General features: G+C 37.1%; 1 protein-coding gene across 2 annotated transcripts in view; it reads right to left on the bottom strand.

Moving 5' to 3' along the window:
• LOC124621968 overlaps nt 1-5694 on the bottom strand; it is a 168504-nt gene extending 162810 nt beyond the window's left edge. Inside the window, exon 1 of one of the 2 annotated variants that reach the window (XM_047147501.1) lies at nt 5476-5694. In XM_047147501.1, the coding sequence (XP_047003457.1) occupies nt 5476-5585 (110 nt within the window). In that variant the 5' untranslated portion in view covers nt 5586-5694. The remainder of the gene's footprint in view (nt 1-5475) is intronic. The other variant, XM_047147502.1, reaches the window with a different exon arrangement.
• Nucleotides 5695-12684: the final 6990 nt, after the last annotated feature.

Genomic DNA, 12684 nt, shown 5'->3' with positions numbered 1-12684 from the left:
GACACAAGAGAGGACCTTCTCACTCGTATTTAACATGCTTGTACCCAGGTAAAGGAATGCAAAACTGAGCTCTGATTGACGACACAACACCTGGGTCATTCCATGTCAATTCAACCAATTTGAGAAAATGTTCCAGCTTATAGCCTCAGATTTGGCTGAAATTTAGCACACCATGCTACCAAGTGTGGAACACTCACGTACAAAATTTTAAGTTCCCCTGCCAATTAGTTCCAGAATTATGGCTTGTGAAACAGGTGGCGTGACCCGGAAATTGCAGTCCGCATCTGGCAATCTATCTTGAGACCCAACTTCAGGCCTTAACAACTTTGGAACTATTCTGCACAGCCCAGTGAAATTTTTACAACCCAGTAACATCCACTTAGAGAACACACTATGAATCAAAACACCAACATATTTCTGAGGGAAAATAAAAAAATTACCTGAAAAACATGGATTTTCTAAGTGTGGTAGCACAAAAGGGGCAAGTGATATCCAAGCCAAATTTCAAACACTGCATAAGTAGACCATAATATAATATGTGGCAAAATTTGAACTTGTTATTGCAAGGCATTTGGGGACTAGTGTAGCAGGGGATACAACCCGTCGGCTTTGGACAATGACGTCACAAGTCGCCAAACGAGAAGCGATTCTTCTTAGTGATGTAGCTCCCTTCAGTAGCTGATAAGTGTTTTTTGGCTTTTAAAAAAAAAATCTCACGAGATAGAATAAACAGATCCACTTTATTAAGCAATCAGTAAAAAAAACCAAACTGAAACATAACAGCAAAAGCGAAAATGGTAAACTGCTCTCTGGCGACTTGTGACGTCATTGTCCAAAGCCGACGGGTTGTATCCCAGGCTACACTAGACCCGGCATTTGTATACAATAAAATGTGACAGATGTATTTGGTTATGTTTCTTTTAACACGATTTAGCAAGTAATAGTGATGATGCAGACAGCTTGTTTCAGATAAAGCTGCAGCAATTTTCGGTGACCATTAGGCAACAAAAAGTTAAACAATGGTATTTTCTGGGACAGAATGAGTCATTGTTAGGCAGGAACAACAGAGGAAACAAGCAACAATTACAGGTTACTCATGTTTTTAAGATTCTAGTTCAGAGTGGTCAGTACTGTCGTGGAAAGTCAGTATGGAGGCAGCTAAGAGTGTACTAATGGTGCTTTTGTTCAAACAAGTTGCAGTATTGGTAGAGCACAAGCATCTGAACATATGGAACAAAATGTGGCATTCGCTTTGTACTGTATGATCTGGATGAATCGGACCAAGATTTGTTGCTATGGAGACCTGGGATACCACCTGGGGGCACAAGAAGTACAGTTCCAGGAAACTTTAGTGTTTGTTATCATCATATGAAAGTGTTTCTGGATAAGTATTCTTTCCTACAAAGAAGTTGTTTGATCCATTTCGGATTCATAAGAAGACAGTCAAGTGTAGCCTCAGAGAAATTGATATAAAATCAGTATTGAAAGTGAATCAGTGCATGGGACTCAACATGAAACCAGGACAAAAGTTATGTTCCAGGTGTGTTACACTGCTAAAAAATGAAGAATATTCTGATAATTTACATGACAGTGGCAAAGAGTATCAGCCACCTACAACCACAGCGGATGAGCAATTAAATACTGCTCTTGGTTTGTCTCCCATGAAGACACACAAAGTTGGGAAAAGAGACAGGCCCAGCTATGGTAGAAGAAAACTACAAGAAGCTCAAATGGAATTAAAACACAAAATAGCTGACACACTAATGGTGGAAGAGGAAGAACTATCTGCTCCAAAGGAACAGAAATCATGCCAGAAATGCTCTGATTTGGACAAAATTGTGCATGATTGGAAAGAAAAATGTGCCATATCCACATGCCAGAAAAGAAGTAGGCTAGCTATTCTTAACCTTGCACCTTCCAGCTGGTCTGTCGACTACAATGCAAAGGAATTCAATGTTTCTACATATATGGTAAAGCAAGCTAGGAAAATAAAAGCAGCCCAAGGAGTGCTTCCACAACTTCAGCAGGCTCAGGGTAAGCAATTGAGTTCAGAAATAAAGGTGCTAGTGTCGGAGTCTTATGAAAATAATGATTACAGCTGAATAATGCCTGGAAAAAAAAAAGACTACGTAAAGGTGAAAATGGGAAATGTACGTGTACAGATGCAAAAAAGACTGTTGCTATGCAACACATCAGAACTATATGTAGAATTCAAGGAAAAGTATCCCAATACCAAAGTAGGTTTATCACCTTCTTTCAATCTTTGGCCTAAATGGGTTGTGCCTGTAAGTGCAAGGGGCACACACAATGTTTGTGTATGTGAGACCCCTCAAAATTATGCTAAGCTGATGTTTGCTGCTATAAAGGATTCTGGTCTGGATTACAAAGGTGCAATGAAGCTGCTAGTGTGTGACATCAGTTCCTACCAGTGCATGATACACAGGTGTGAAAAGTGTCCTGGTAAGGCAAAACTTGCAGAACACATGAATAACAAACTGCATGGTGAACTCCTTATGCATGACGAACTTGTTTCTTATAAGCAATGGACAAACATGGATCGCACAAGTCTTGAAACAAAGCAAAGTACAGTGGAAGGTTTTGTTGAAATGTGTTGTCAAAAAATGGATAAACTGACCACATACAGCTTCACAGCTACAGTACAATCGGCTTATCTTCAGTTTTGTAAGGATAATTTGAAACAAGATGAAATTATAGTAATACTAGACTTCTCTGAAAATTATGCATTTATAGTTCAAGATGCCATCCAAGGATATCATTGGGACAACAGTCAAGCAACTCTCCAGCCACTTGCAATTTACTATAGAGGTGAATCTGGTGATGTGTGTGTGTCATGAACCTCTGTATTTTTAGTGACTGTTTAATTCACGACGCCACTGCAGTTCATGCCCACATTCGCACTGTCATGGCATATGTGAAAAACAAGCTGCCTCACAAACATTTTGTGAAATACTTCAGTGATGGGGCAGCTAGTCAGTACAAAAACTGTAAAAATCTCAAAAATCTATGCGTGCGTTACCATGATTTTCAGATTCTTGCAGAATGGAATTTTTTTTTGCAACAAGTCATGGTAAAAATGTATGTGATGTTATTGGTGCTACCACTACGCGCATGGCATCATGAGCTAGTCTGCAGCACCCTACATAAGGTCACATTCTAACACCTCTTCAATTATTTACCTGGGTACAGAAAAATATCTCTGGCATCCAATCATTCTATGTTTCGAAAGATGAGGTGAAATCAGTCAAAGAGTTGCTAAAAAGCAGACTAGAACACGTTAAAACTGTTCCAGGCACAAGGAGCCATCATCACTTCTCTCCAGCGGACTCTGACAATGTGCAGACTGTCTGGTTATAACTATAGGTTCATGCACAACACGTGCCTTCACAGTGTGTCGTGTCCGACTCAGGATTCAGAAGCAAAAGCAGCAAAATACAACCAGGTTGCTATATTATTGTTGTTTATGATGACAAATCGTACTTAGGATGTGTTGCAGAGTGCTGTGAAGCAGACGGTGATGTATTTGTGAACTTCATGGCACCAGCAGGACCAGCAAGATCATTTCATTGGCCACGTTTGGCACACAGGTGTTCGATTCCTTTTGAACATATTCTTATGACAGTTCCAGTTCCTACCACGGTGTCAGGCAGACAGTACAATTTGCCACTCAATGTACAGAGTACAGTAGCTAAAGTGTGGGAGAACTTCTGTTTGAAGCAGAAGTGACTGGTTTTTAGCAGTTAAGGTGCAGTAAACATTAATGATAGGTTGTGTTAATCTGTCTATATGTTGTTGCTTAGTGATTAAACAGTTTATGATATGTTTTTACAAAATTGTGCTGTGGAACAATGGACACATCACCAAACACATATTTCAACTTCCATTGTACACAAATGTCTTGCAATAACATGCTGAAATTTTCAGATATATATTATGGTCTACTTATGTAGTGTGTGAAATTTGGCTTGGATACCACTTGCCCCTTTTGTGCTACCACACTTCGAAAATCCATGTTTTTCAGGCAATTTTTCAAATTTTTGTATTTTCGTGTATATGTAACTCAGTTTTTGTGACTGATATGGGCATGATGAGTTCTCTGTGTGTTTAGGCCACATTAAGCTTACCACAAAAAAATTTATACCCTTTTTGAGTGAATTATATTTGGCGTTGAAGGCACCTATAATATGTACCTTTTAATGTATTACATTTTTTTAATCACATTGTGGAATTTTTTATTTTCGCTCAGAAATATGTTGTTGGAGTTTTGATTCATGGAGTGTGTTCTCTAAATGAATGTCACTGGGTTGTAAAAATTTCACTGGACTGTGTGCGATAGTTCCAAAGTTATTAAGACCTGAAGTTGGGCCTGAAGATAGATTGCCAGATGCGGGTTGCAATTTCCGGGTCACACCACCTTCTTTCACAAGTCAATTCTGGAACTAATTGGCAGGGGAAACTAATATTTTGTACACGAGTGTTCCACACATGGTAGAAATAGTGTACTGAATTTCAATCAAATCTGAGACTACAAGCTGGAGCCCCTGGTTGAACTGACATGGAACGACCCACCTGTCTACAAGAGCAGCAACATGCACTGAAGATGGTGGACTGTTTGAACATCTTCTGTGAGGAAACATACACTACTAAATAAAACAGGATCTTAATTTACCGTCACTGGATAATTGCTGATGAGGAACTGACCTGAATTGAGAAGAAAAATTTGTGGCACAACTTGACTAGAAGATGGGATCAGTTGATAATGACACATGCTGAGGCATCAAGGAATCGTCAATTTGGTAACGGAGGGCAATGTGGAAGTAAAAACAACAGAGAGACCAAAGCTTGAGCGCAGAATGGAGGAATAAGCACAATGAACAAGAAAACAAAAAGATAGCAATGAATGCCGTGGCAAGGGCACAACCTGTAATCGTGTAGCTATGACAGTGTTACGTTGTGGTCTCCGCTCGCATATTTCGTAATGTATGCTTCATATATCGCCAAAATACTAGTGTGCGGTTTGCTTATCATGTAACGCAGCTTTCCTGAGCTTACCTGGTAACTTTATACACTCATTAAAAAAAGAGCGATAAATATGGACCTCACGCTAATTTATTGATCAACTTTTAAGTCATTTTCACACACAATGCCTGCACCAGGTTAACACAAAACTGGCATCTTCCAAAATAACATACAGCCCTGGCAGAGCTAAATATCACCCATCACAATTACGATTTTGACTGGGGAACCCATCACACACTAGTGCAAGCTAGAAACAGCCCACAACCAGGAATTTCACACTTCTTCATGAGTAGCACAATGTTAACGTCAGCAGCTATCAAATCTGAGAGCCCATAACCTAACAACATTTGTCATTTCAAAGCTATAACATTTCACACGATCGTCTTCTTGTAGGTATCTTTTTCACCATGGCATAAAAACAACACACAACAAACTTACCAGTTTTCATGATCCCAGAAATCTACCTCGACTAACTGACAGGTATCCAAACTAGAGGAACTTGTGTTCAATGCATTTTGTGTATCTATGGCAGTCGTATTACACGCCATTCTTCAACGATGAGTGCTTTCTTCCAGACATACACGTAAATCTTCCGTAACTCTACAATTTGAAAAACAACGTCTAACAACATCCTTCATACCCCTACCATTTTGCCTCGCATGGTAGTTCATACGGAAAGATATGTTACTAGAATGCTCCCATTGAATCACTTTGGTTTTCATGGCGCCAGACCAAGTTTCTAATGGCATTGAAAAATTGTACATGCATTCTTTCCCTTACTCCCCTTCCGCTACACAAATTTAAAGATCGGGAGGAATTTATACTTCCATATTTTTTAAGAGAGCGCCAACTGAAGTGCTAGGTGAGGGAATTATTGTCGCAGAGCAAATCTACATCAAGAGCGTATGGGATTATCCAATTCACACCTGCCGTCACTTCACGTCATGTCACGTCAAAACTTTCCACAATACATTTCAAATGACAGTATTAATTCAAGCCGTTTCGTCCTGTTTTGGGTTCTCGGAAAGAAAATTTTGACGGCACTGTCGTCTGTGAACATCGGAAGTTTACCTATTTCTGCCGCGTTCACTTATGTTATGGTGCTGGATTAGGCTAGTACTTCTGTTTCGTTTTAACATTTTTTAAAAATTATTTTTGAGCTTTTCTTTGGCGGCAAATTAAAAATGTACCATGACGCTTTGGATATTTTTTCCATTGGGTGTTCTTCCATAAGCGAAGTCAGATTTCCGAAAGCGAAAAATTACTTACGTTTTTGAATAACAGGACTGAGGTGACACACACACTGTATACAAATAAGAACATAAGTTGATGAAGAGATTTTCATTAAAAGCATTTTAACTTAATATGTCAGATCTAGTGAAGGAGAAAAATGCAGTTGTTTATTACGTTAGGAGTCACGTAAGAAAAGAACATAACTGATAAGGGAAACAGTCTTCGTTTATTACCCTAAAACTATTGCTTGATGTTTTGTAATATTGATGTCTTGTCAATGTTTTGAAATGTTGCTTCCCTTCTCTGCAATTTACCGCACGAAATTCATCAAGGGCTTACATTATAAAGTTTGCTTTGGCCATTAATATACTTTATCGATGTTCGTTCCTCAACTGCGATACTTTTTATGGGACTTACTTTTACCATTTGAATTAACATGAAGTGATGTGACAGACAATGTGAACACAACCTGACGTAATGGTGACATGATGAGATGCTCAGTGTGAATTGGCCTTCATGAAGAGAAAAAGGACTCCTAAGTATTGAATACTTAAACTGATTTCTCACAGAAAAATACCATGAAACACGCTCTAACGAAAGATTTATTGGCAAGGACCCTTGTTGTTCTGAAATAATTTTTGGATGAATAAACCAAATGTTGAATTCCTTTTAAGCTGTATTTCTCTCTGTATACAAAAATTAGATGTTCGAGATGACATGCCAGCTTGAGTTAATTTAAAAGTGACACTGAGATATATGGCATTGGGAGATTCTTATCATCACTGAACTGTAGAATCTTCATCTCTGAAAGCATAATGTCTAATTTTCTATGTGATATGGTGATCGCTTTTTACAATAGCTCAAAGGCACATCTGAAAGTAAATCTTGTATGCTAATAAGTTCTGCTCTGGTTTATTCTTGGAGCTACCTAGGACCACGAGAGGTCACAGAAGCTGTGACAATAGCTTTCCCGTACTGAATTTTGTAATCAAACTTCATGTCATTTTGAAAATGAAGTCATTTTTCATTGACTGCATTAATAACAATATTCTTATGTTTGTATGGGATTTTATCCTCTTCAACCCAATGGTTTATATTGAAAATATGATACTGCATCTACATATACACTTTGAAAACTACAGTGAAGTGAGTGGCATAGGGCACCTTCCCTTGCAGCACATAATGGGATTTCATGCTGGAACATCTGTGTATGGACTACGGGAAGAATGGCTGTTTAAATGTCTCTGTACATACTGTAATTACTCACCCCTATGACCGAGGCCCCAATGGGCAAAATACATGGAGAGGTGCAATATATTTCTAAATTCTTTGGTAAATGAGGGTAACACCTCAAATTTGAAGAAGATTCTGGTGATTTCGTAGGAAACATCTTTTTGAAGAGTGTTATATATAACACACATGTGTTTGAGGTAATTTAGGATGTGTTATTTAGGTTGTGTTATTTAGGACGTCAAAGAAGCGTAATGAGAGCATGGTAGCCATTACATTACTTTTTGCTTCTTCCTGTCAAGGTTTTTGAGAATAAAATAAAAATTTTTTTGTGCAATAATTAGAAAACGTTCATAGGTAAGATTCATAACATTTGAAGTTCAAAAACCACACAGAAGATGCATTTTTGTATGCAATGCTTTTTTAAATTTTTCCACTAACTTTTGTGTACACATGTTGTTACAAGTCTGCTTTTCTGCGCAAGACATTCGTTCATGAAAATTACTGGTTGTTCATGGTAGGCATGTGGGTGTATGAAACTCTAGAATTTTTAAATTAATGGAAAACTTAGAGAGCACTTACATTTCAAACATGAAGTTTTGAAAAATTTAAGTACTTGCACCTGGAGACCACTAAACATTTTAACAATTGTCCCTTCATTTCCTTTGCACTCTTTTTTGTCAAATCGATATTGCTAATATGCCTGAATACTTCAGATGAAGAATTTTTGCTCTGTTCTGGCCATCCAGGTACTTAGGTTTTTATTTTATTTCATTTTTATTTGGAACTGTTAAAATATATTCTGTACAGAGGTTGTACTGTTATGTAGGATAAGTCAAGGAATACAACATTATCTGAAAAAAGAGGAAAGCAAGAGTACTGCAGACAGTGTACTTATAAGGCATGCAGTTTGACAACATTGTTTATAATATGATAGATTTTTTTATGTAACTTGTAGCTCTAGAAATTAATTTAAATTGTATACAACATTGTTAGGAGTATTTGTTTCAGTTGCCTCTTGAATATATGAGGGTTGTCAATGTTCTTTTTTATGTTCATTGTAAGCTTATTGTAAACCCTTATTTCAGATTGGATAACTCCTATTCACTCTATAAGCAGAGTTACTGAATCTTTTTGAAGGCTTCGCTTCTGCCTTGTATCATGATTGTGAATGTCACAACTACATTGCAAAAGCTTTTTATTGTTGGTTACAAATACACCAATGAGCAGTTATATTGATTTGTGGATATCAATATCGAAAAGTTCTTGACTAGATTCCTGCAGGATGTCTGATTTGTAACACCACTGGTCAGCGCCACAGCTGGTTTTTTGTAGTTTAAAAATCTTTTCCACTTTTGCAGCATTTCCCCAGAATATTGTACCATACAAGGTCAGAAAGTCGATAATGCAAAATATGATACCATTAGTAGCTGAATGTTTTGTGTTACTATATGCTCAGATACAGAGTGGAAAATATATTGCATTCTGAGGCTGTTCTTTTAAGATTATTCTTGTCTGTCCCAGTTTTCATGACTTGTGCTACACTTGATTTTTCTAATTTTTTTGTGCCTGTTGTTTTAGATGTCATGATTTTTCTGTGTTGTTTTTGTTTCATTATTTGACCTGTTAATTTTTTGTGGATAATGCATATTTTTGGCAGTCTGCTTTATACAGTTTAAGATTTGACAATATTTAATATAATGTATTTTCAGTACCTTGCTTCTAATATCTATCTGTTCTAGGTAAAGACCTCTTTTTATGGCACATAGTATCCTAATCCCTGCTGTTATTCAATCTTCCTGCCATCTTACATTTGATCTGTCTTTCTAGAGAAGTTTCTTTAAAGTGTTTGAGAGACATGTTTAAAAATGAATTAAATTTCTTATATCTTGTGTCTTCATGGGAGACTTGTTCCCATAACTCCTGTTGTAGATTATCTCTAAAAATATTGATGCATTCATCACTCATTATTCTAACATGCCTAGCTTGGATGTTTTCATTAACTGTTTTCCTATTGATAAGTTTGACCATCGTGATCCAGCAACTCATTTAAAGCAGCCTTTATTATTACATCATTTCAGTATGTGGGGTCCAAGATATAACTGCCAACAGCAGCCTTGCTGCAGTCATCAGCCCTTTTTGGGAATCATATCATTGGGTAAAGTTGAAGCAAGACATCAGTGTTTCTGATTGTCTATGAATGCTGTTGTTTGTAGAAAATCAATGTTAAAATCGCCACATACAATAGTCTTCCATAGTTTTATAAGGGCAGTTTCTAGCTGAGGAAGGAATTTGACACCCGCCCCATTCACTGGCATTCACTGGACTGTAACCCATTAGACTTCTGTGCAACCTATCGAAAATGCACAGAATTTAGAGAAATGTGTGATCAATGCATGTGGTGCTGTCCAAATTGAGCCAGATGTAATTGAAAGAGTATGTGATGTGCTGCAAAGAAGGGCTGAAGGTTGTGTCAGGATGTGTGGTAACCACACGCTGCACTTCCTGTAGCACCTGTTTCTACATAACAGATAGATAGGAATGAGAGGACAGATCAACCTGTACCTTAACAGGTACTGGTTGCAGACATAATGTTATGGAAACTTCTTTTCTAGTTTTGACTGATAGTACCTCTCCCAGGAATATATAACACTTTCCTTAAACACCATGTATATATAGGGTGTATAGCAATTTATAGCAAAAACTGCACAGGTGTATGATAATAGAAGCAAAAATATATCAGTGAACATGGATCTGAAAATGAGACATTTGTGAGATGGCTATAAATGTGTGACTATGCGCCACCACTAGCTTACAGGATGTCATCCTGCTTAGTACACATATATTTGAAATGCTAACTTTTTGGTTAGGTTGTCATCTCACTGGACTCGAATTTCGGCCATGGTCCACTGTTAGGAAATGTGGTACATGCATTATGGGGGCACCAGTAATTTTGCTACCAATGTAAGATCACATCAAATGTGCAATATGGTACAAAATGGGTAGGTCAAGCAGAGCCTGTACCTCAGCGCCCAAGATGACTCCCATTCACATGGTTGAAGAGCTGAAGATGGGAACTCTACACTCTTGAGGAATGCCACAATTACCACCAACAGCTGCTGTTAAAATTTCTGTATTTAATGAACAGTTCTGATCGACAAACCATCATCAGCACTCTGTATACCAGTTGAAGGTACATATCAAGAACATTACAAGATTAAACTGTCACAATCCTGTTAACTAGTCTAAATGTCAACAAAGAGCTATCAGTTATTAGTATTGTGACAGTTTAATTTTTTAGTGCTCTTTATAAAATTCAATTGGCTCTGAGCACTATGGACTTAATTTCTGAGCTCGTCAGTCTCCTAGAACTTAGAACTACTTAAATCTAACGAACCTAAGGACATCACACACATGCATGCCCGAGGGAGGATTCGAACCTGTGATTGTAGCGGACGTGCGGTTCCAGACTTTAGTGCCTAGAACCGCTCAGCCACTCTGGCTGGCCAGTGCTCTTTATACTCGTATGGTATTTCAGTGGGTATTACAGGAACCTGATGATGGTCTGTGACTGAAACTGATTCTTAAACAAAGAAATTTTACCAGTAACTGTTGACAGTAATCATGACATTCTTCAGATACATACAAGAGTGGAGCGCCACCATCTAAAAATTCTATATTATTTGACAAGATGATCCAGGGGTGTTTAAAATAATTTGCAACAATCTACAGAGAGACAAGTGTAGTACTAGTAATTCACCCAAATGCGAGGCTGGCACTTGGAACACCTCCTTTAACAGGTATGAGTGTAAAGAAAATTTTATGACATTTTCGTTTCACCTTTAATCCAGGGTGTTCCAGAATTCCCATTACAAACTTCTGGGATTTGTAGATGGGAATGAGTAAATAATATATTGAACAAAAACCTGTGTCTGGGAATGTATTCTTTCCAGTATATGGCAGTTTCAATTCAGATGTTTAACTCATCAACTTCTGCTTGTGAAACTGAATTAGGCATGATGCAGTACAGTTATTAGGATAATAATTCGAAAGGACATATAATGAAACATCCATTTATCACTTAAGCACATTTGTTTGCATTAATTCTTAAACATTACATTCTGTACATACAGAATGCTGAGTTCTTTTTGTTTCAGAATAATGTAAACATGCAATGTTTAGTGTTAATACAAACAAATGTGCTTAAGTGATAAATGGCTGTTCTGTTACGTTTCATTTGGAATTGTTGCTTAATAATTCAACTACTCAGTCAGAAGTGGATGAGTTAAACATCTGAACTGAAACTACTGCAGAACAGAAACGATACATTCCTGAACATGGGTTCCTATTCAAAATATGTAGTCACTCCCCTCTCAAAGTCCTAGAAATTTCTAATGAGAAGTTCTGAACACCCTGTATTTGCTTTTATTTTCTTTCTGATGCAATTATATAGTTATGAGTAGTCTACCTTGTCAACAGGCATTTTAATTTTTATCTTTCATCTCTAGCAGTGCACACTGGTTTCAACTGTTAATTTGTCTGGTTGTTTAGTAACTTTCATTGACCTATTTCTTTTGCTGTTTTCACTATCATTTCCTTTGGTATATGTTGACTTTTCTAGTCTCATTCAAAGAATCCTCTTGAATTATCTTTCTTTTACACTTAATTAACCATGTTAATAATTTCTTAATTTATTATTATTAGTTTCCTTCTTTATCATTGGATGTTCTTGTCTAGTTTCGCTCTTACCAGTCTATGGTTGCTACCATATTAAATTACTTAAAACTGAAATAATTTCTGTTTTGGTGTTTGTTAAAAAGGTGTCACCAATGAAGAACTTTTGTCTTACACAAAGTGAATAATCCTTTCTTATTTCTATTTCTCTCATCAATTCGATGACAAACTACAGCAACATCTCCTTGTTTTTTTTATACAAACTTTGTCATTTAAATCCAAGATAGCCAATTTAGAGTGACAGTCCCTTGTTCATATTTTACCTCTAAATAAAATGCTTCTAATACTTCTACACAATGGCTTGAATTCGGAGTATATAGTTACACTACTTTGTGTAACTTGTATTATTTGATACTTCTTTAACAAGCCATGCTATCCTATTTGATGAGCCCTCTATTACTCGTACCTTCTTTCTTATGTATACCTTTTTACATATACCTTCTTTCTTAT

This window comes from Schistocerca americana, chromosome 7 (genome assembly GCF_021461395.2).
Source record: "Schistocerca americana isolate TAMUIC-IGC-003095 chromosome 7, iqSchAmer2.1, whole genome shotgun sequence".
Lineage (NCBI taxonomy): Eukaryota > Metazoa > Arthropoda > Insecta > Orthoptera > Acrididae > Schistocerca > Schistocerca americana.
The sequence above is the reverse complement of the archived record's forward strand: the minus strand, read 5'-3'. Positions and strand labels throughout refer to the sequence as shown.